The sequence below is a fragment of the Manihot esculenta genome, chromosome 9 (assembly GCF_001659605.2).
Source record: "Manihot esculenta cultivar AM560-2 chromosome 9, M.esculenta_v8, whole genome shotgun sequence".
NCBI classification, from domain to species: Eukaryota; Viridiplantae; Streptophyta; class Magnoliopsida; order Malpighiales; family Euphorbiaceae; genus Manihot; species Manihot esculenta.
In genome coordinates this window covers 22,062,063-22,086,905 of record NC_035169.2, presented here as the reverse complement: position 1 = coordinate 22,086,905, position 24,843 = coordinate 22,062,063, and the positions used below count along the sequence as shown (strand labels likewise).

Below are 24,843 nucleotides of genomic sequence, written 5' to 3'. Positions count from 1 at the left end.
TTAACTGTTTAATTTTAAAATTATAAAAATTAATCTATTAATTATATTAAAATTTATTTATTAAAGTGTAAATTTATTTTTTTGTAATTATACTTATTAGCATAGCTTGCATTATTGGTTTATCTATGAACATCGGATCTTGCTCAATCAGCTTTGGGGCTTGTAGTAACGTGCAAGTGATGTAATGGGCTTGGGATAGCGCCATAGGCAGGTCCACCTCTAGCTGAATAGGGATAACACCTCAAGATTGAGACGTTGGTTTTCTCTATGGCCCTTGACACTGACTCACCTATAATAGCATCCCCTCCGAATATGCTTTCTTTCAGTTTTGGTTTTGACAACATTCCACTCCTGTTTCTAAATTCAGTATGTATTTTTGTAATTGTTATTAGTCGGTTCGGTTTTGGAATTAAACCGACTGAAAATTTTCCAAAATCGAATAATTTAAAAATTAAAATTTTAGTAAAAATTGAATCAAATTGATTTTGAGTAAAAATTAAATTAAATTAAATTCAACTGATGTACTTTAATTCAATTCAGTTCGATTTGATTGATTGAGTTTTTTAATAGATTAATATTTTAAAATTTAATTTATTATGGTCTAATTTCTATGTTATTAAAAATAATACATCATTATTACTAATTAATTTAATTCGGTTTTTTAATTGAAATCAAACCGAATTGAAATAAGTAAAATTTTTAAAATTAAAAATTAAATTAAATTAAAATAAATAAAAAAAATCAAACTAAAATTTTAAATTAATTTAATTCAATTAATTTTTTGAGTTTAAACTGAATATTCCGGCTAATCGTGACAGCATGGCATGCCCTTAGGTAATCAGCAAAAATTATCCTAATCAAATATGAACTCATCGTTAAAATTAATTATTATTATTATTATTTGAAAAAACTTTAAAATTATTTAATAATAATTTTTAATTTAATAATTTACATACAATATAATTTAAAAGATTAATTTATATTTTTAAATTTTTAATAATTAAATAAGGTATTAAAATTCAATTTTTTAATATATAATAGGTGTAAAAGGTATAAATATTGTTATAAACTATATATAAAATATATTTTATTAATTATTTATATAAATGAGTTTAGTTAACAAATATTCAACACATGTAAACTTGAACTTATAGGTATTATTTTCAATAAATTAATCTAAAAATCAAATATAACTATCCCAATGTGTTCTAATAGAGTTTGATGATATCTATAAAACCCAAACTATAAGATATTAATAGATTTAGTAAAGCAAAATTTGATTTAAATTGATAAATAAGTAAAACTGATTTAATTTAAAATTTTAATTTTTTAAAAATTAATGCAATTAATTCAATTTATTTTAATTTTTCATTTTAAAAATTTTTAATATTTCGTAGGATTTAATTTTTCAATATTAGTGATGTTGTTAAAACTAAGTGGATGATGTGGTTAAAGCGGAACTGTGCTGTGATTGGCCAATCCTGCAAGAGAAAGAAAATAAGGTAGTTGACGCTTACGGCAATTATTCCGATAAGTCAGTAAACTGAAAAATAATGCGGAAATAAGAAATTGCTTATAATTTAAGAGTAGTTGTGTCAAAGAATAGCGTACATTTATTTATGTAAGTCTAAACTTTTATACTGTAAGAAGGCGATGTTGATTATAGTATTTCCTGAAAATCTGGCAATGATGTGGCCGGCTCATTTGATAAGAGATGCCAGCTAATCGTTCGATAATCCCGCAATTATAAGCGTAATGGAGATCTATTGGATTGTAGTTGTTAACGGTAACTTTCTTATAGAATCTCGCCCTATAGTTGAGAGGGCAAGTATTGAACCGACCTAAGGCCGGCCTGACATGCTTAGGTCTTCTTTTCCTTAGTGGGACCGAGTATCATCTAATCAGACTCTTGTCAAGTGGCCCCTTTTTCGAGTGCCAATGCATGGTCTTTTTTGGGCGATTCTTGTGTAATATCAGAAGTTCCCCTGCTGATTTTTTATTCTTTAGGTTCGAAGATGATTATCGTCTTCACGATCTGGGGCACGTGACTTATTTAGATTAGCCTTTTCCTATTTGCGTCATTTTACATGCTCCTGCCCATAAATGATAACTGCCTTGTGACTATGAAAATTAAAAATAATAAACCGAACTTAACACCCGGTCACAATAATGACTTGGAACTTTTAATCAAGGCTGACCTCAGTCGTTGGCCTGGCGGATACCCTCCTGGCGACCTGGTCACAAAATGTATCACGATCCTAGAGTGTGAATCATACTGATTGTCCCAAGTGCGGCCTTTAGTTCAGTCCATCGAACTAAGTTGGCTTCTGACCGCGCGCTGTCCTGGCTTTCTTCTTACTCACCCAGCCGGCCAGCCTGATCTAAGATCTTATCCAGCACATGGTCAAAATTGATTCGAGCGATATAGTAATGCCTTGGCGAGTTCCTGGGCTTTCTCTTGCCCCAACCAACCCTGGTGATCTTTCGGGCATTCTATAGTCCTGATTAGCCTCCGAGCATTTTTTCGCCCTAACCAGCCCTGATGAGCTTCTGATCATTTTTTAGCTCTATTGAGTTTCTAGGTATTCTGTATCCCTGATGCGCTTTCGGGCATTTTCCAGCCCTATTGAGTTTCTAGGGCATTCTCTGGCCCTGACGAGCTTTCGGACATTGTCTAGCCTTGACGAGCTTCTGGACATTTTTCAACCCTATTCAGCTTCCGGAAATTTTCTTGCCCCAACCAGCCTTGACGAGTTTTTGGTCATTTTCTTCACTTGCTCACTTAGTAGTCTGACCTGCCTTTGTCGATCATCAAAAAGTTTCGTCCGCCTACAAGGGGCCTTCTTCCTTCAAAAAGCCTTGGATTTCCGAGAGTAATTGTAAGAGTAATGACAAATGCCTTGGAGATTTTCTATAAAATGGGGCTAACACCCCATTATTCAGCCTGGCATATATCTGCCTTATGGTCCAGTATGAGATGCCTTAGAGATTTTTTGTGAAGCGAGATTATCATCCAATTGGTCGGCCTGACGTATACTCGCCTTGAGGTTGGCATAAAATGCCTTAGAAACTTTTTGCAAACCGGGACTGTCACCCAGTTATGTGGCCTGATGGATTCTCGCCTTGTGGCTCGCCTGGCAGATACTTGTCTCGTGGTGCTGGCATAGAATGCCTTAGTTAATCGGGACTAACACCCGGACATTAGCCTAGCGGATTCCTGCCTTTTGGCCTGGCATAAATGCCTTGTTTAGTAGAACTAACGCCCAGTTTTCGGACCTGACGGATTTTTGACTTACGGTCTTACTTTAGTGGGAATAACTGTAACGACCCGAAAATCGGACCGCTACCGGCGCTAGGATCCAGATCGGCTTAAGGCCGCCGGGACCCGTAGCAAGCCTAACATACATCCTGTATACCTGTTTAATCCCATACATGATCAACATATACATAAAAATTTTGAACTTTCTCATTCATTTACCAAAGTTAACCTGTGCATGCACAACTCATAACCATAAATATCAAACCCCACACTGGAGCCCTCAACAAATGCTCCAATGGGGTAACATATCATACATAAAGCCTGGTTTACATAAACATTGATAAAACATTTTATAGATCATGTACAAAGGGATTAACCAACATACTAGGGTCAAGCACAACTCTAAACTTCCATAAACATCATTACATTACATTACTATACTATACTTTACATTACATCATTCTCATGTCCACATTTAGCTATTACATAAATCATGACTTCTTATTCTTGCTGACCTCCTGATTCTATCCCGAACCTGCAACCTGGGGGATTAAGGGAATGGGGTGAGCTACTAGAGCCCAGTGAGCAGAATAATAAAATATTATATTTAACATTCATGCTTTCATGAAATGCATCACATCACAAACGAATCACATCAAGGATGAACTTGTCACCTATAGCCCTCTAATTAATCCAATCATGCCAAGGGCGTAGTGCAGGCCACACCTGGTCTTTCTCTTACACATAACATATCATACATATCCATTCGTGCCGGGGGCGTAGTGCAGGCCACACCTGGACTTTCTCTTACATTGTGCCAGGGGCGTAGTGCAGGCCACACCTGGACTTCCATATCACATCACATCATATCTCATCATAGTGAGGGCTAAAGGATCATCCAACATTCATCCACATCAACAACATAATATGCAATGCAACATATTCGTGAATTCTAATGCAAACAACCTAATATATCATATGACATTCGTGATGCATGAACATGCTCAATTTTATTTATTTGCTTTGGAAATAAAGGTCCATTCTACTCACCTCAGGCTAGCTCTGACAAGACATTGAAGCAGCTATCTCACTGCTGGGGTCCTCGGTTCCTCGGGTCCGAACCTACACAGGTGGACTCAAATGAGGGACCAAACATACATGAACATGACTCTAAAATACTCCCCAAAAATAATCATAGAAATCATGCAAAGGAAGGCTGAACAGGGCACTTTCGGCGGCAGGTTCGGCGGCCGAAAGTCCCTCTAGAGCCGAAACTCAGCCACTTTCGACGACCGAAAGTCCCTTCCAGAGACGAAACTCATGCATGTTCGGCGGCACCTTCGGCGGCCGAATCTCCCCTCCAGAGCCGAAAGTCCACTTTCGGGGGCAGGGTTCGGCAGCCAAAGACTGGCCTCCACAGGCAGGTTCGGCGGCCGAAAGTCCTTCGGCTGCCGAACCTGAGTTCTTCCAAAGGGCAGAACTCAGCCTCCACATGCACATTTTGTCTCCCAAACTATTCAAACATGCATTTACCTATTCTACAACATGCATACACAAGCAAATCAGCATTTAGGGGTCTCAAACTATCCTAAACCCCAACACAAACACAAAAGGCAACTCAAACAACATACATTACTCATAAACTCAACATTAACCCTAACATGAAATCAACTAACTTACACATGCATTTCTACCCCATAAACTTCATAAAACTTGTTTAAAACATACAAGAAAGGTAGGATCTAGGCTAACCTCTTGAAGATCGAGAGGAAAGACGATCCTAACTTGGAGATGGGAGAAATCTAGCTCATTGGACCTCCAAACTCCAAAACTTGCTCTAAGCTTCAAAAATCTTCAAAACCAAGTTAAAACTTGTTAAAACTCGAAAGATTTGAGGAAGAACATCAAAACCAACCATGGGAGGGCATGGACTCACCGTTGGCTGAAAATAGGGGAGAAAGCTCGCCCGTTTCGGCCATGGAGTCCTTTTATAGGGGCTGGCCAGACCACCTTCGGAAGCCGAAGGCGACTCCAAAACGCATGCATGTTCGGCTGCCGAACATGAGGTTCGGCGGCCGAACATGAGCCACATTCGGAAGCCTAACGTGCCCCCCTAAACTATCCCACGTTCGGCGGCCGAACCTGGAAATGCCTCCATGGTCTTTTTCATTTAAAACCCAATTTCTTTCTTACTTAAAACTATAAAATACAATAAAACATTTTATGAAAACATGATTTTACCCTTCTAGAGGTTTTCGATAATCGAGATTCCACCGGACGGTAGAAATTCCGATACCGGAGTCTAGCTGGGTATTACAATAACATTCAATCTTTTGGCTTGATGGATTTTCGACTTATGGTCTTGTTTAGTGGGACCAACGTCCAAATTATATGGGACCAATGCCTGGATAGCCTTGTGCCCTTTTATGAGTTTGTTTATGTTTTCATAGTCCAACACTCAGATTATGGCCTGACTGAAGTTGCCTTGTGGCCTGGCATGAGATGCCTTGTTATGCGGGACATGTCTTGTGGCCTATAAATCACAAATATTTTTTTAAGGATAAAATAAAAGATTCGGTCGTCTAACTTGATTAATTTCAAAACTCGGAGTTTGACTCAGGAGTGAACATCCATCACATTCTCCTTATTACCACCCCTATTAACACTTGGTCCTCCTGCAATTATATAAATAACCACAGGTTCGTTGTTAGGGTAGTTTCGGAAGTTGTTACCTCGGGCTTGGGCCTCCTATCTCTTCTACTCTTTTCTATGAACTTTCAAAGTGTACCGTTTCTTATTAACCTCTCGATCTCTTCTTTAAGAAGCTGACACTCCTCCATGGTATGTCTATGGTTTTTATGAAAATGACAGTATTTGATCTTATCTCGCCTTTCAGCTTTCTTAGGATTAAGTTTATGAGACCCTCTAACTTTCTTATCATTTTTCCTGATCCACACTAAAATATATATCCGTGAGTCATTCAGTAGAGTGTAATTCTTATATTTACCTCAGTCATTCCTTTCTTGGGAGGCTGGATAACTTTTGTATTCTCCTCCATATTCTTGCTTCTCCGACTTTTGGTCTTGTTTTTGGCTTGTTCTATTGTACTCTTTCTGTCCTTCCAGGTAGCTTTGAACTGCCCATACCGGCTTCCAGTCGATGCCCTTCAAAGCATCATCTGATGAATCCCCTTCCTCGAATTTGTCTTTGGACTGTATCTGGATTGCCCCTATCCGAGTCCTTAAGGTATCAACGGAGGCTTCCTCCGTTCCTCTAGGAGCCATGAGTGATGCCTCTTTTCGAGCTTTGCATTGCTCGAAAGTAACCTGTAACCTTCTAACGTACTGGAGCATTTGCTTGATGCTCAGATTGTTGAGACCTGCTTCATTGACCATAGAGGGTGTGCTTTGTCCACTACCAGGAGTAAAAGAAATGATGATGTCTTTATTGGCAACAACCTTAGGGTCAGCTCGTAAAATGCTGACCATTTCGAAAGATAAAAGAAAGATTTCTTTTTAAGATAAAAGGGATAAGAGACCGATTTTAATCTAGATGAACAAAGAGAATTCAATAGATTTTCAGCAATGGAACCAAATGATATTGCTGAAACTGAGTTGATGATGTGGCTGAAATGGAGCTGTGCTGCAATTGGCCAATCCTGCAAGAGAGAGAAAGTGAGGTGGTTGGGACCTACGGTAGCCACTCCGACGCTGAAGTTAGTAAATTGAAGAACAAAGCGGAAGTAAGGAATTTCTTATAAATCAAGAGTAGTTGTGTCGAAGAATAGCGTATTTTTATCTCTGTGAGTCTTAGCTTTTATACCGTAAGAAGGCGGGATTGATTATAGAATTTCCTAGAAATATGGTAATGATATGGCCGGCTCGTTTGATAAGAGATCTTGTCGGCTAATCAATCGGTGATCCCGTGATTATAGACATAGTAAAAATCTACTAGATTGCAGCTGTTGACGATAATTTTCTTATGGAGTCTCGCCCTATAGTTGAGAGGACGAGTATTGAATCGACTTGAGGTCAGCTTGACGCGCTTCGGTCTTCTTTCCTTCAGTTTGACCGATCATCAGCTTATTAGATTCTTGCCACGTGACCCTTACTTCGAGTGCTAGTGCATGACCTTTTTTGAACGATTATTGTATAACATCAATTAAGCTTTAATCAAAGTTCAAACTAAAATATATAACTGAAATTTAAATTTAAATTTACTCCAAAATAAATCTTAGAAAAAAAAAAGCTTAAGCTTAAATGGAACTATTAATCTATTAAAAGAATTTTTTTTTATATATTTTTTGTATAATTTAATTTATTAATTATTATTATTTTTTTAACTAAAACCAACCAACTGGTCACCAAACAAGATAATTTTTATGCTTTAAAAGTTTAATATTATTAGATCTATCGAAATACAAATAAAATTCTAAAATAATAATTAAAAGTAATTAAAACTTAAACTTCTTTCTATAAAAAATAATAAAATAGTTACATCATATCAAAAAAATGTTTAAATTTTCTAAATTATAATATTTTAATTTTCAAATAAAATAATTAGCACTTGATATAAAAACATTGAAATATATTCACCATCAATAATTAAAAAAAATAAGTTAAAAGAAATAGGAAGGAAAAATCCACCTTTATAAGTTTCTCTTGAGTTTTTTTTTTTTTTTTTTCAATTTTTAAAAGATAAACTACTATTAGACCTCTATGACTACAAAGTTTACTATTTAGTGTTTAACTACAATATTATTGAGTATTTGTACTTTTATTACAATATCTTTAAGCTTAGAACATATTGTTTCACTCTTTTTTTTTCACATAAACATAATAAAATACTTAAAAGTTTATTTTATAAAATTAAGTTTAAATAAAACAAGGTACACATTTTAATTTGAACAAATACAATTATCCAATAATCATTTACCCCTTTTAGAAAACCATAGCAAATTCATCCTAGAGACAACTAGAAAATTTGAAATTTTTTTTTTTTTACTTTTCATTTCATATCAACATTTTAAATTTTGATGCATTTTTTATTTTCTAAAATCATCATTGCCTATCTTTTCAAGAATGTTGGCCTATAATTTTTTATCCTATCTAAACAACAAAATTTTATTTTGCAGGTATTTCAAAGGGTTAGGTTTCATTAATTAGCAGCAATGGAATTCTTACCCTGACCAATCTAGCATGGGCAAAAATTTCATTTCGCTTTGCGACTTGTGGTCTTTGTATAGTTTCATTTTGAAAATGTTTTTGCTAGATTTTTTTATTATGTTCATATTTGGAATATCCTTTTTGTGTTTGTGCATATCATTTCTAGTCCAGTTATATATTGTCCTCTATATCTCAGATGTATTCTGGCCGATTACTGATTGGGTAGCGAGAGTCAAAGGATTACTCGGTGTCAGAGGGTGATGCTTCCATAAGGTTTCTCTATGGTTATTTGAGATGTATTCTGACCGATTACTGATTGGACGGTGAGAGTAAAAAGATTACTTGGTATTAGAGGGCGATGCTTCCATAAGATTGCTCTATAGCTATTTGAGATTGAAAATACCATGGTATTGATTCTTTGCTTTTGTTTCTAGTTGGCGAAGCTGGCCTTGCTGTATGTGGAATCAATCTATTAGGTTGCGGTTTGATTGGCTTCTATTGTGAATTTGATTTCTGCTCTTCGCGATTGGCTTCTATATTTTCGCTTGCATAGTCGCTAGCAGCAAGTATGCTCCTTGTGTTTGATTTCTAGTTTGTCGATGCTGTTTGAGTAGATAGGGCGGTGGTTGGTTTCTAAAAACCTCTTCGGGTTGGATTGTGAATTTTGGGTGTTTATGATGGCCAGATTTTGCCTTGTAATTAAGTGCTCATTTAGACTTTTAATGTAAAATACTTTGCATGGTAAAAAAAAAAAAAACTTATAGCCTACTTATAAAGCCAAAAGAATTTCATTTGATCTTTAGCCGAAATGCCTAGAATTTTACTTGATTATCATGATAAACTCTGATAGAAACTATCAATATGCAACCAATGGTGCTGCTGAGATTATTAAAATCAGGTAATTTTATTCATCCAACAGAAATTTATAAAGATTACGTTGGAATTACAAAGAAATTATCACAAGATGCTGATAAACATCCATTCATATTAGCCTTTGCCCACAATTCTCCTGAATCATATGCAGAAACCAATCCATCTTCCTGTGTATTTGCCGCTTTCCATGTTTCTGCATTTGCCACTGCCTGTGCAATTCTTATGGAATACAGATTTTTAAAACTTAACAGGCAACACCAAGCATACATTTCCTTATCATCTGTCAATGTATCAAAGGGAAGAAAGATGAAAGAAAATGAAAAACTTTATCCTCATCACCAACAATCCCTAACAGGTTCACACAATTCTTCCCCCATAATTGAAAACAATTACCAACTTATAAGCAATAACATCTAAAAGAAATCAAACTCCAGATAATTATCAGAACCTTTTTTATCAGGAGCAGCTGCAGTTCCAACAGCTTTTTCACTCGTCGATGTCAGTACAGGCATCCGTTCAACCTCGACTGGCTTTGGAATCTCGGGCGGTGTAGCACAGCGTATCAATGCCCAATTCACACCTTCAAAGAATGGGTGTTGCTTTATTTCTGTTGCTCCTCTCTTGTATGCCAATCTATGCTGAGGTTCTTTTACAAGCAAACCCCTTATAAGATCCCTCGCTGCAAAACTGACAACTGGTGCTTCTGGAAATCGAAGAGGCTGGCCAACAACATTGAACAACGTGGCTCGATTCCCAGATCCCTTAAAAGGTGTTTTACCAAACAAAAGCTCATAAAGAAAGATCCCAAACGTCCACCAGTCAACAGCACTTCCATGACCTTCACCCTTTATAATTTCAGGAGCCAAATATTCATGGGTCCCAACAAATGACATTGATCTAGCTTCAGTTGGCTCAGCCATTAACTCAGGTAATGAACTCACTTGATTTCTGAGTTCACTTTTGGGTTTTCTATCCTTCTTAGACTTGCTAGAAAAAAGGCGGGGTGAAAAGCATGTTGTTGGAGCTACGCAGGATGGTTGGATGCAGGAAGGCTCAATACAAGCAGGCTGAACACAATAAACTGGGTTCTTTCGCAATGGTTCAGACTCGAGAGACGAGGTTTTGACAAGGGTTGGGCTCACAGCACATCGGAGAGAAAGGTCAAAGTCTGATAGCATTATATGCCCATCTTCCCTCACAAGGACATTTTCTGGCTTAAGATCACGATAAATAATCCCCAGCATATGGAGGTATTCCAAAGCTAGCAAGACCTCCGCTACATAAAATCTGCAAGTTAAAATTTATTAAGCAACAATGATCACTATCAAGCGTTTATATTAGTAACAAAAAGCAAAGACAACAGCTTATGAACTTCAGCTAAAAAATTTTATCAAAATGGGACCAACAAATCTGCTCAAAGCTCAATGTGACAAATTTACACGAGATAATTGCAGCTGAAACCAATATATAATATCATTCTGGCGTTAATCTTTGTGCTTTGAGTTCAAAATCAACTTGTAAATGCAGTTTCCTTCTTAAAGGTTAATCTTGGACTTATGCCTTATAATACACATATAATTTGCTTAACTTCTCCAGCATTCTGATTACAAAAAGGAGAAAATCATAGGGCAGTAATGAAGGTTGAAAATATTTAGACATTAAACCAAGTTCAGAATTGAGATTTAGGTTCCGAAAGCAGCTTCTAATATGAACAGTTTAATGGTTAAATTAAGCTATGGCCAAAGTGGAGTATTTGTTTTTTCACACCAGTACATTTTGTGAAAGGAAGAAAGATTCAAAATTGTGCATAAGCCCTTTAGAAAATTCTAGAGTGACAGGACATTAGAGAAAGACACAAAATTAACCTTCAGATAGCATTCAATAACATGTCATCTGTAATAGCATCCAGTTGAAAAGCTTAACAACTTTTATCTACCAAAGTAGACTCGACTAATTATGACTCCAGGTCAAACTCAGACCAAAAATTATTTACTGTACAACTTTTATCATGAGATGTGCATTTGCAAACATTTCCACTGGAGAATGTCAACACACCTTGTGGACATGTAAAGGAAGATGAGCAACTTTCACAATCCATATGGAATCTAACAAAATAAAGACAATCATAGTGTGGCAGCGAAAAAAGGGAAAGCACCAAGTCACTAACATAAGTACACAATAGTATGACAAGATAAATGCAATTCAATTGATTCAATTTTAGACAGTTATTTACTGTGATTAAAATAAAATATGGCAAATTAGAATAGAACTTAAAACAGTTGAAATGACTATTATTGATGATCATAAGCTAGATGGAAGATATCTCAGAACTATACTGGCTCATATTTGAACTAATAAGCAGTATACAGGAGAAGCTAATCCCATCATACAAGTATCAGAGAGTGCGACATTTCCCATTTGATAAACCACAATAGTCCATGCTTTAGGAAACATCATAAAATTATCTTAATGTCACATCCCGATTGCTGCACTAACATGTTCCAGGGACTAACATAACCTGACATGTTAAGGGAGTAGAAATTACATATCACAAAACAAGAGAAGTTTCATGAACACCTTCAGTTCATAGCTACAAGTAGGACAAGGGTGTTGTTTAAACTTGAAATAAGGGTTAAAGGAAGGGAACAGCGATTTCAGAAAAAGATAAGGACACAACAGTCCATTTATATATTTATAAATGACAACACAGAATCGCTCACATGCATGTAGGTTTAAGTTGGGAGAAATCTAAAATCCTCGAAGAAGGCATCAAAGGTACAAGAGTGAGGTATTCACAGATAACCAAACTCCAAATCTTTTTTTAAGATAAATTACAACAGCAAAGACATTTGATCCATTAAACATATGATATGAACTGCTAGACTCAAATGCATCAACCATACAGCATCCTTTTTTCGGATATATCAGTAGCTCGCTGATATTAAATTACACAACAGGTGAGCAGCTCTCCTCCATCCAATAAAATCGTCCAACTACACTATCAATGAGACTTTAACCTATTGCCTCCAATTTATCATCCATTTTAAATGCCATAACTATGAAAAGTAATAACCTTTGTCAAGTAATAGCTCTCCAAGGAAAGTTAGTGGAATTATCAATCATGAAAAATAAATAAATTTTTGTAGGTCTACTTGGAGGATTAGGCTTAGCACATCTAAGTTCTCAAAATTCCACTATATTATACCTGAAAAGATAACTAATTCATTAACTTCAATTCCAATGAGGTAATAAAAAATTTTGTTGTTACAAATTTATAGTAAACCCTAAAATGAGGATGACCAGGTTGATTTCTACATTTTATGGAGACTTAACTTTTGAAATTTGTGAAATCTAATCCAAAATCACCTAATTTCAGGCTTGTGGTCAACATTTAGTAGCAAATAAATATACAGAAGACGCATGATCATTACTTAAAACAATAAGACAATGACTGTAGTCAAAGTTTGTTTATCGTACTTCACTACCTGCTCAGGAAAATGCTTCCCTGGCTGCCTCTGCCTAAGAGTGTGCAAGTCTCCTCCAGGGCAGAACTCCATTACCAAGCATGAGAATTTATCTGTCTCAAAGTGGGTATACAGGGTTGGAAGGAAGGGATGGTCCAAAGATTGCAATATTTCCCTTTCTGTTTGAGCCCGAAGTAGCTTTTTACGACTAGCTAGGGAGCCTTTATCCATAACCTTCATTGCAAAGTAGCACTTTGTTCCACTCAACTCTGACAGATAGACACTTCCAATATCCCCACAACCCAACCTCTTAAGCAATCTAAAATGACCCAAACCCAAAACTCCATCTTTTGCTCTAACAGCTTGGATGGCTTCCCATCTCAAGTCATTTGCTTTATGTGGTTTGCTGATGCTGCTACTAAAGCTGCTACATGTGCTCTCATCACTTACATCACTGCTTGTGCTTCCTCTACACATGCTGCTCTTGCCACTTTCCACATAATCAACACGATCACTGTTCTTGGCACTTCCACTAGTCTTAGCCAGACTGCTTGTTCCATCACTAACTTTGGCAGATACAGAACTGTTTTTAACAGTTCCATATTCTGATGCTTTCTTCTCTTGATCAATAGAAACATCCTGTGACCCTCTTGTCCCACTAATGGAAGAATCTGCTTCAGTGGATGCTTGTTCAGTAGTAGTTAAGGAAAGACTTAACTCCAACTTATTAATCAATGAATCAGCAGTCCCTTTCTTATTGGAATTTGGTAGCTTCTCATTTTCAGAAGCATCTAGCATGACTTCTTGTGGTGCTTTTTCTACTGACCTTGTCACCTGCTCATGATCAATAACCTCAGATTTGCTCATCTTTGAAACTTGCAAAGGCAAAGGCCTAAGAGTATTTGCTTCCCCACTTTGAAAACCATACGACTTCTGTTGCTTTGTGGAAGCTTTTATACCAGTTTTTGATGCCATCATTCGACACAAGTTTCAAAACAACATTAGATTAAACTAAACAGCTGCGCAGAATCCATTATTTGAGCATTGCATCAGAATCGTCAGTTCAATGTGTAATATTATCAGAATCTGCCAACAGCAACAACTCATTCAGTTAAATACATGAAGATAATTTAATGCATATGAATAACATCCGTATCAATATGCACATATATGTAGAAATGAAACGTCCTAACATCCAAAGAGAGTGATCTTTGCATATGTGAAATCTATATGGCAACTTTCATTATTCAAGAAACAACTAAGTGACAGTACTACAAACTCTGATTTCACTTAGACCAAGCATATGTTAAAGAGGTCAGATCATAAAAAGAACCTACCAACATAAATTCCACAATGAAACTACAATCTCAACGCAGAAAAAGCCACAACTCCAAGGAAATTTGACTAAAAATAGGTCAAAGCAAAAAATTCAAAGTAAAAACAGTAACAGAACATAGAATCCAGTTATAAATCTGAAGTTTATCATTTCTCCAAAAAAAAAAAAAAGAAAGAAACTCAATCTAAAACCTTCAACTGAATGATACTAAAGAAAAAGAAAATCAGTAAGATCGGGCGGCATAGCCAACTGACTTGATATACAATCATTTTCCCTTAAAACGGCACTAAAAGAAGAACAAAATTTGGACAAATAACCCCTTTTTTAGAAAAAAAAAAAAAAAAAAAAAGGAAAGAAATACAAAACTCAATTAAAAGGATCCAAGGACCACCCAGAAAAGTAAAGGACCAGTCAATCAAGTTAGCTACTAACAGAATGATGCATGCATACAGAACTTAACTAATCTCAGAAAAACAATCAAAACCCAGTTACAGGAAAACTGATCAAAGGTTAATTCAGTAAAAACAAGATCCTGATCACAGAATCAGTGATTATAACCAAAGCCCACCATAGATCCAAGCAAACAGAAGATACCCAGATGCCAAAAACAGGGGGGAAATGCAAAGAATATCAAGAGAAAAAAAATAAGTACGAGCTTCCAAAAATAAAAGTACCTACCTTGAAGGATCAGGAACTTGAGAGGAAGCCTCTGTTTTTGCAGTGAAAAAAAAAATAAAAACAAAAAGATAGTAATAGAAAGAGAGGAAGAGATTAAGAAGTATAGAGCGACAGAACTGAGATAGGAGAATCAATTTGCATAGAAGCAAGAGGAGTAAAGGAGATTGAGAGAGAACAAAACGTAAGAAAATGAACAGAAGCTTTTGTCCCTTTTGGAATATGAGCCTATCAGGCGGAGAGAGAGAGGAGAGTCAAAGCAAAGCTATAAAGGAAAAGTTTTTTGGTTTGGGTAATTTACTATTTAACCATTAACTTTTCTCATTATTAATATTTTAGTCTAAGAAAAATACAATATGGTACCTATAATTTAAGCCTTTTATTAAAAGGAACCTGAAGTTCTTCTTTTGGCATTTAAGGATCTGTGGCCATCGTTGTTAGTAGTTAGTACTTGAGAGATATAGCGACTAAAAACATTTAAAAATAATAGAAAATAAGTTCAAATTCATCCCTATACTTTTTATTGAGAGTCAAATAAGCTTAACTTAATTTTTTAACCTAAACAATCCACAACACCAAAGACATTCTAACACTATAAATATTAATTTTAATAATAAAATATTATTTTGAGAAGTTTTGAATATTAAAATTTATATACTATTTTTAATAAAATTTAAAATTTAAAAACTAAAAAAATATCAGTCTAAAAATCGTTTAAAAATTAGTATTTTGTCATACTAGAACGTATTTGGCTTTAAATTTGAAGTTATATTTAACTCAACATTTTATTTTCTATAATAATTTAGTCCCTTTAGTTTTAATAATTTATAACAATTTAATCTTCATAATTTAATATTTATAACAATTTAGTTCATTTAATTTGAATTGACTTCTTCAAATAAATTTAACAGAAGAACTATTTTGTTAATAAAAAAACTCATAAACTAAATTGTTTATCAAACCTCTTTAACATAAAAGGTGATTCGTGACTTACATGGAATAGGACTCGCTGGGCATTTAGGAAGAGATAAGAGCATTGCAACAGTAAAAGAGAGGTTTATTGGCTTCAATTATGCAAGGATGTAATAAGGTTTGTCATGAAGTGTTACACTTGTCAAAGATCCAAGAGACAATCCCAAAATACTGGTTTGTATATGCTTTTGCCAATTCGTGAAAATATTTGGAAGATTTGTCCATGGATTTCCTGTTGGGCTTACTAAGAACACAAAGAGGAGTGGATTTTGTGTTTGTAGTTATTGACAGATTTTCCAAAATGGCACACTTTATTCTTTATAAAAAAACTTCTGATGCGGTTCATATTATCAGATTGTTCTTAAAAAAAGTAGTACGCTTACATGGGATACCAAAATCTATCACTTTCAAATCGAGATAGCAAGTTCTTGAGTCACTCTTGGAGAAATTTAAGAAAAATATTTGATTCTTCTTTGAATTTCAATAGCACTGCACATCCACAAAGAGATGATCAAACTGAAGTGTTGTCCATATTTCTATTGGAAGGTCACCATTTTCAATACTCTATACTAAAGTGCCTCAACATGCACTTGACTTGGTGAAGTTACCAAAAATAGAAAGAAAAAATATGACAGCTAAACGCATGGCTGAAAAATTATTCAAGTGCACATCGAAACTTGAAGAGACTAACAAGAAATATAAGGATGTTGCTAATAAGCATAAAAGGAAACAAGTATTTGAAGTTGGGGATAAGGTAGTGTTCCTAAGGCGTGAGAGATTTCCTCTGGGCACTTATCATAAGCTCAAACCAAAGAAGTATGGTCCTAATCCGATTGTTCACAAGGTCAATAAGAATGCCTACGTTGTTGATTTGCCGAAAAGTTTAGATATCTCACGGAGTTTCAATGTTGCTGATTTATATCCTTTTCATTCTATGGGTGAGCCTTTGTATCATTAATATCATTTGATTTTATCAGTTTACTTAGAGATCGAGAAATCACAAGTTTGAACATTATAAGTTTGACATTGACCATAATTTATATTCAATCTAGATATCGTGTGACAAATGGATTAATACATGTTTTATTTATTAGGCTTTATCGGACTATCGATCCTCATATTAGTTGGGTAGTCATAATGTTTACTAGAGGCCGCTTATGATTTATAAGCCTGGTGGGACTGGACCTATTACCAATTAATGTGAGCCTATTGGGTCACAAACAAAAGAACATTATTGATGTGCTATAAACCCATTAGTATAATTAATAATAATAATAATGTTATTATTAATAATATTAATTATTATTATAAGATACTAATATTTAAAAGATCTGCAGTCTATCTGTAACTGTTACAGATAAAAATTTTCGGTTTTCCTTATCAAAACAAACTGTCAAGTAAGATATCTGAGTATTTGCGAGATTGTGACAGTGGGTGATAAACACAACTCTTACTGATAACTTCAACTCGAGGTCAAGCTTTTCTCAAGTAGAGGAGACTGATGGAGAATTGAAAGCAGTTGTCTCCTATTTTAATAAAAAAAATTTTTGTCTTTTATTTTGATTAGGATTCTTCTTTTTCTATTCCTATGTTATTTGGGATTCGTATGTTATTTAAAATTTCTAGATGGACTTTTCTACTATTTCTATTTTAATTTTAAGGGTCTATTATTTTATTTAGGAAGCTATTTTGCAAATCATATATTAGTTAGGATTAGTTTATCCCTATTTTAGTAGGAGTTGTCTTCTTGAATTAAGAGATCTACTCCTATTCTGATTATGGATAAGAATTAAAACTCTTTAAATACCTTATTATCTTATGTTTCAAGATTCATTTTTCACATTAATAAAGCATACAACATAGAATTTCTCTCATACCCTTTATTTTTTACAAGTATGTGTATTAGTGTTAATTAGCTACACTGCGTCAAAATAGATAACACGTTCATTTGTATCCATTTAATTTTATAATCAGATCATTCGTCTTTTTGGAAGCCGTCTATATCCATTTAATTTTATAAATGGATTTCATAACTATTTGCAAATCGGTTTATATCCACTTAATTTTAATCCATATCAGTAAATTATAAGGGACGAGGGATTCTCCTTCTCTCTAAAAGGGAAGGCTCTTTCTCCCTCAATATTAATACATGATTTTTATCATATTATGAGACATTTATATAGGATCCATGAGGAAATTAAATATTTTAATTTTAAAATATTTTTATTTTATTTTTTAAATTATTTTCGAACTTTAACTAATAGTCGAGCTTGAATACAAAATCACCACAAGCCGAGCTGAACTTGAATCAAGTTTGAGTTTATTAAATATTTCCCAATTGAGCCCAAACTTATATATAGAGCTCATTTGAGCTTGAGCTTTAAAATATATTTTAATAAACAAGTTTGTGAAGAGGTCAGCTCAATTGGATACCCCTAATTGTTCGAATCACAAGTGAATAAGTTGTTTAAGTTATAAACGAATTTGTAAATAAACTAGTCATTTGTATCTTAAATAGATTTACAAACAGATTTACAATTTGTATTACAAACGAATTTACAAATAAATTATTTATATGTAAAATTTTATTTGTAAATAAGAGAGAATATGCAAATGAAAAATACAAATAAATACTAAATTTGTCTGTATCACAAATAGATATTTTGTTTATGAATTTGATTGTAATATAAACAAATTGTTTTCATTTTAAAAAAAGTTACAAACAAGATTTATACAAGAAAATTTTTTGTCCATTTGTAAATTAAATTACAAACGAAATTTTCAAAATTTATATATTTAATTTTTCTTGTAGGGACCATAATGGGTAATACTCAAATTATTTTTTTGATATAAAGATATTCTTTATATTTTTTTTCATACTTAGCAACTTATCAAAGATTTTTCTTATGATATTTTAACTAGATTTTATTATTATATAATTCTTATTTTTATTCTTATTATTGATCACGAATGGGATAGAATTAATAATCTCAAAAATTATCTTTTATTTTGCATGTTTGAGTTTCGGGAAACAACTTGATCCTGGAAATTTCACACTATAAATAAAATTAAATAAAAAATTTAAGAGGTAAAATGATATTCCATTAAACAAAGGTAACAATAAATTATGCATTTCATTTTATCATAAAAAAACTAATTAAATAATAAAATATATTTTTTTAAAAAAAAATTATAATGAGAACAAAAAAATATATATTGAAACTGCATGGAAACACTGGATTGAATTACAAAAAATGATGTTATTGAATGCTGACAGCCTAAAATGAGCATTAAATTCAACATAAGATGGACAATAAAATCATGAAAAATGGAGAAATGGTGGGATGAGAATGTTGGAGAGGATAACATATAAAATTTATAATGCGTGAGTCTATTTCTGAAATTCTCGTATTTTTTCATAAACAGAACTTGATAAGATAAAAGATGACTTTTTTTTTAAGGGGAGCAGACTTTAATAAGAGAGTTTCTTTCTCCCTTTTGAGGGGTTTTCCTTCCCCACGAGGGGAGTCTCTCTTTTCTTCTTCAGCTTCTTCTTCCTCTTTCTCTTCTCTATTATTTATATCTCCTATCATTAAAATTTTTCTCAATAATTTCTTAATCTGACTTAAATGTCGGACTGTATCATTTTCGGTGGACTCTTGACGGCCATTTACTTCATTTCACAGTCGGAGCAAGAGGTAAATAATTTATCACATCTAATATTTCTATATCACCCATTATTTGGTGACCCATTTCTCTATTATTAATTTGTATCATAAGCTTTTGTTGTCTGCTAAGTGGGTGTGGTTTTCATTGCCTTTTCAAGGTTAAGTGAATAATGACTTTGCTCCACACATAAACTAACTTGTTCACCTTTTTGTCAATATTTTAATTAGGGCATTAATTGTTTTTAAGATATTATTAATATTTTTTTCATTTATTATATTCTTAATTTTTGTTTTTAATTTATTATATATTTTTAATCTTTAATAGATACAAACTTCAAGTTTATTTATAAAGAAAATTAAATATATCAGTTGTTATATTAAATTTAATGATTTATTTAGTCATGTACTGTTTAGAAAATTATAAAAAATATAATAGAAAAAAACAAAAATATAAAAACAATATATTATATTAAAATATGACAGATGTACTAAAATAATATTTAAAATAATATTTTTTTAAAATTTAGGTGTTTAAAAATAATATTTTTTAAAATTTAAATATTATTAAATTACGATACTAAAATATAAATATATAAATATTTATTTTGTCAAAATAGAGAGATTAAATAATTATTTTACTAAATTATAGGGATTAAACACTAAATTTTCATTAAAAATTAATTACTAAACCTTAACTTAACGTATCAAAGGCAGATCAAATAAGATACCTTAAAAGACTTGCACGTTATCATTCAGCATAGGATTCCTTTTCTATGCATTAAATTTTAATTTTAATTTTAATTTTCTTTTGGGTTCGTATTTTTAAATAGAAAAATAATGATCCCATGTGAATACGGTGAACGTTTTACGGTACATTTCATCTAGCTTGAAGAACGACTTCTACTGGTAGTAACAAATTCAAATAAGTAATAGAATTAGCATAGTAGGACGAGATAATCAAAGAAAAAATTTAAATATTTTTATTTTTTTAAATTTAATTTAAAAATTTAAATCTTGGTATTTAAATTTTTAAATGTAAATATTTTTTTTTATCTAATTTAATTTATCACTTTTCAACTAATTACACATTACATTTTGATTTCATATACTGCACAAAAATTTCAAGTAAAAGATATATTTTTTTTAAAAAATTTATTTATTTTTTATTTTTTTAAATTTAAGATATTTAAAGAAAATGATTAATAAACAATAAATTCATCTCTATAACCCTTAACATAAAATATAATAAAAATGTTGTCAATGTAATAAAGTCACACAAATAGAATAAATAATTCTGAATTTTGATTAAAAGTGTTCCACACAAACACGACAGGAGTTGATATAGAAAAAACTAAATCTAACCCTAAAAAATTAAAAATAAACTAAACTTTAAAGCACCTAAATAAAGCTGGCTGAATTTAACAGTCATAAAAAGAGGGTGATACATTAAGACTAAAAAACTGACCCAAACAACTAAACTAGCAATACTAAAGCAAATAAGATAGTACAAGTTTAATTCAAATAAATAGACTTATAAAATACATTATTAAAACCTAAATAATATGTATAACATGTCTCTCAAGACTGTTCATAAGTTATGCACATGGCACATACTTTTTAAGTTACACATGCATTGCACATGTTTATCCAAATCTACCCACTTGGTTTGATAGACTTGTACACCTTCTAATTAGACTCAATAGACTTCAATCTTCATAAAAGTTTTCTTTATCTAGCCTATAGCCGTGATTATGCTCCTTAGACTAATAATTGCAAGTGTTGTACCAAATCTACACTATATGAATTGAAGCACGCCTCAAGCTTATTTGGATCATATGAATATAATTTTGAACTCATTTTAGACCTATTTAAATGATATAAAGTTATTTCACGTCATTATTACAAGTCTGCCATATTGAATCTATATCATTTCCACATTATGTGAGTATGAGATTTACATGTTATTTGTTATGAATTTGGATAAAAAGAAAATTACATAAATAAATCAATCAATTTTTTTTAGAGATAGGAATTCTTTCATTTATAAAAAGACCAAAGGTCTGATACAAGGAGAAGCCCAAAACAGAACAAGCAAAGTCCAACGCCATAAAAAAAAATCAAACAGAAAACCCATTGGAATCCTAAAATCCTGAATCATAAGCTAACCCGACACTAGATCCATAAGGGAAAAGTGATGCCTTTTCCACAAAACTCCAACCCCTTGAATTGAGAAAATCTAGTGAGATGAGAAGATCTCCGACATAGTAGCCTTATCCGCCATCATCTACCAATTGAAAACACGTGGAGAAAAATATCACATCTTTCGAAAGGAGGAAGACACCATACAACCGCTTGCCGCTCTCTCCATTCTACATCTTCGGCTATGATGAAAGTAATCCAATACCAATAGATGAAGGCTAAAAGACATATCGATGAACGGAGGAACTAGATTGAAGAAATAAATATGCTACAAGGAGAAGAAAGGAAAACCAAGACATACACCACCAAATTTGTCTTACGAAGGTTGGACTAGAGAACCCAGAGAAGAAATAACTTCTGGAATCATCTCCAATCGCCACCACCTAGAGTCATATAAACTCTGTCAATCTCTCAAAATAATGTAATCATCAACCGACATCTCTCTATCACCCAAAAGTAACCTCAAAATGAAGCAAGAAAAATAGAAAATCCCTTCCTCACAAAAAACCCAACCTGTCCACAACTCAACACAAAACAAAACACACAATTATATCCTTATGCGGATGGAGAGAAAAGAAACTCACATCTGACACGAATGGAGAGAAAAGAAATGCACATTTGCAAAAGAGACGGAGGAACTGCCCCTGCGTAGAGGGGTAGGGACGACTGCGGTACTGGCAAAAATAGAGTCCCTCTGCCTCAAGAACCTAACAACCACATAAAGAAAATCTCTCGCTAGAGAACTTAGAGAGAGAAACTCTACTTCTGGGGCATTTAGGCTGAAACCAAAGAAAATGTAGTCCAATAAAAAAAATTAAATTGAATCGAACATCAAAATTATTCGACATTAGTTAACTTTAGTTTTGGTTTTGAGAAAAAAAAAATTGTTTAATTTTGAGAATTCTCAAATCTGGAATCAAATTAAACTTTGTCCACCTTAACTAGACACATTTAAATTAATATTTTTTTTAAAAAAAAAAATTTAATAAATTTTAAACATTGCACTCCGAAGTTTAGCCTGGTGGAAAGTGCATCCTTATAGCCTTATGAGGTCAAAGGTTCGACTCCTCCACCCCTATTTTAAAAAAAAAAATAAATTTTAAACATTAAATTAATTCAAATCAAATCAAACTAAAATTGAATTGAAATAATCTAAATCATGAGATTCAATTTAATATCCTCCCTTAATATTCAACGTAGCTAAAAATTTATTTATTTTTTAATATTGACTAAATACTTGAAAAAAAATTATATTCAATTTTAAATACTTAAAACCAAAAACAAATACATTCTCCTAATTAAAACACTTATAAATGAATCTCATACGGGGATGACAACTCTCATATGTCAACATTTATATGATGGAAGAAGAAAGGATTCCATCATAAAAGTAAATGAAATAAACAAAGCAACTAAACAACACAAATCTCCAATAGCAAAGGAAAATATGCACTTATTATCAAGAGAGAAATTATTAAAAAGACTGAAAAAATATTGTCAGCTAAAATGTTTTATCACAACTCAATAATACTAATATTGATTTTTCTTTATAATAACTTTTCGCGGCTTATTAAAATATTTAACATTAACCCTCTAAGAAGTGAGACGGTATAGGGCGAATATTTTCTCTCTTAATTAGAGGTCTCAAATTTGAATATTAAATACAGAGCACCTTTAAAAACTTGGAAGGGAGTGCTTTGCCCCTTTATTGGATCCTTTAATTAGAGGTCTCGAATTCAAATTTTAGGTACGAGCACTTTTAAAAATTTTAAAGGGAGCGCTTTGCTCACCTATTGAGTCTATTCGGTGCGAATTCAAATTAATCGAACCATTTCAAATACCGAATAGTTTATAAAAAAAAATATATATGACATTAATATTTATTTAATAAAAAAAGAAGAAGAGAGAGAATGGAGTCCAATAGATGATATATCCAATAATACTTGAAAAGTGGTCCTAAAAGAAGTTAGCATTCAAAGCAGATATTGATTCCTACTTGTTAATTGGCCTCCCATGGCCATATAACTCTCATAAACAATATGTGTGAGGATTGCTTCATTAGAGGGTAAATTATTACTAAGTCCCTTTATTTTGTTAAAATTAACAATTCAATCCTTAATTTTTTTAAATAAAACTCAAAATATTAGTGTATATTATAAAATCATACTCTTTAATCCTATCAATAAAAAGATTAGCAAACTAATTTTAGTATTAATAAAATAGATTAAATAGTATGAATTAATTAAAATTACAGTGATTAAATAATATAAATATTTAAAATACAAGAACTAAATAGTATAAAAGTTCAAAACTCAAAATAAATTGAATAACTTTTTGCTAATAAAAAATTTAAATACTTTAATTTGAACAAAATATGGAGATATTTTAATTGTATTTTGAAAAAAAAAATTGTTAAAATTTGTAAAATCATTCTTTAATCCTATCAATCAAAACATTAGTAAATTAATTTTATTATCTATCAAATAGACTAAATAATATAAATAATTAAAGTTATAAAAATTAAATAATATAAATAGAATTTGATTTTATAAAATATAGAAATATTTTAATTATATTTGAAAAAAAAACTAAATTGTTAATTTTATCAAAATATAAGGACTTTAAAATTATTTATCCTTCATTTAAAGCATAAAATTGAGGAGATTTTCCACTCCTAGATTGAGCAGTATTTGGTTAAAATAAAAAAAAATTGATCGAACCGAATTAATTTGAAAATTCAGTTTGATTTTTTATTCATTTTGGTTCAGTTTTTAATTTTAAAAATTTCAGTTATTTCGATTCGATTTGATTTTGATTCGAAAAAATCGAAAAAATTAAACCGAACCGATTAGTGATAATAATATATTATTTTTGATAATATAAAGAGATTAGATCATATTAAATTAAAATATTTTAATTAAATTTTAAAATATTAAAAATAAAGTGTAAAAAATAAAAAAAATTATTAAAAATTTAAATCGATCAAATCGAATCGAACCGAATCAAATTGATTCGATTCAATTTGATTTCAGACTAAAATCGATTCGATTTGATTTTCATAAATATTAAATTTTAATTTTTAATTTATTTAATTCGATTCGAATTTGAACCAACCGACCGAGTGGTCATTCTAACCAAAACTGTAGCTGTAAGGGTCCCAAGTGAGCTTGAGATGTCATTAAATGTGATAATGGGAAGTTGGTGGTTTTATGAATTGATCAAATATTGAATT

General features: G+C 32.3%; 1 protein-coding gene and 1 long non-coding RNA gene across 2 annotated transcripts; one reads left to right on the top strand and one right to left on the bottom strand.

The window, feature by feature from the left end:
- The first annotated feature begins 8,234 nt into the window (after positions 1–8,234).
- LOC110622617 lies at positions 8,235–9,207 on the top strand. The gene is made up of 2 exons (XR_002489142.2): positions 8,235–8,747; positions 8,859–9,207. It is a non-coding gene; the product is annotated as an uncharacterized LOC110622617 (long non-coding RNA).
- A 310-nt stretch (positions 9,208–9,517) lies between these two features.
- On the bottom strand, positions 9,518–15,016 carry LOC110622615 (serine/threonine-protein kinase D6PKL2). The gene is made up of 3 exons (XM_021767188.2): positions 14,776–15,016; positions 12,775–13,847; positions 9,518–10,584 (listed from the first exon to the last, which is right to left on the bottom strand). The coding sequence occupies exons 2-3, from the start codon at positions 13,737–13,739 to the stop codon at positions 9,711–9,713; spliced, it is 1,839 nt and encodes a 612-aa protein (XP_021622880.1). The 5' UTR covers positions 13,740–13,847; positions 14,776–15,016; the 3' UTR covers positions 9,518–9,710.
- Between the last annotated feature and the right edge of the window lie 9,827 nt (positions 15,017–24,843).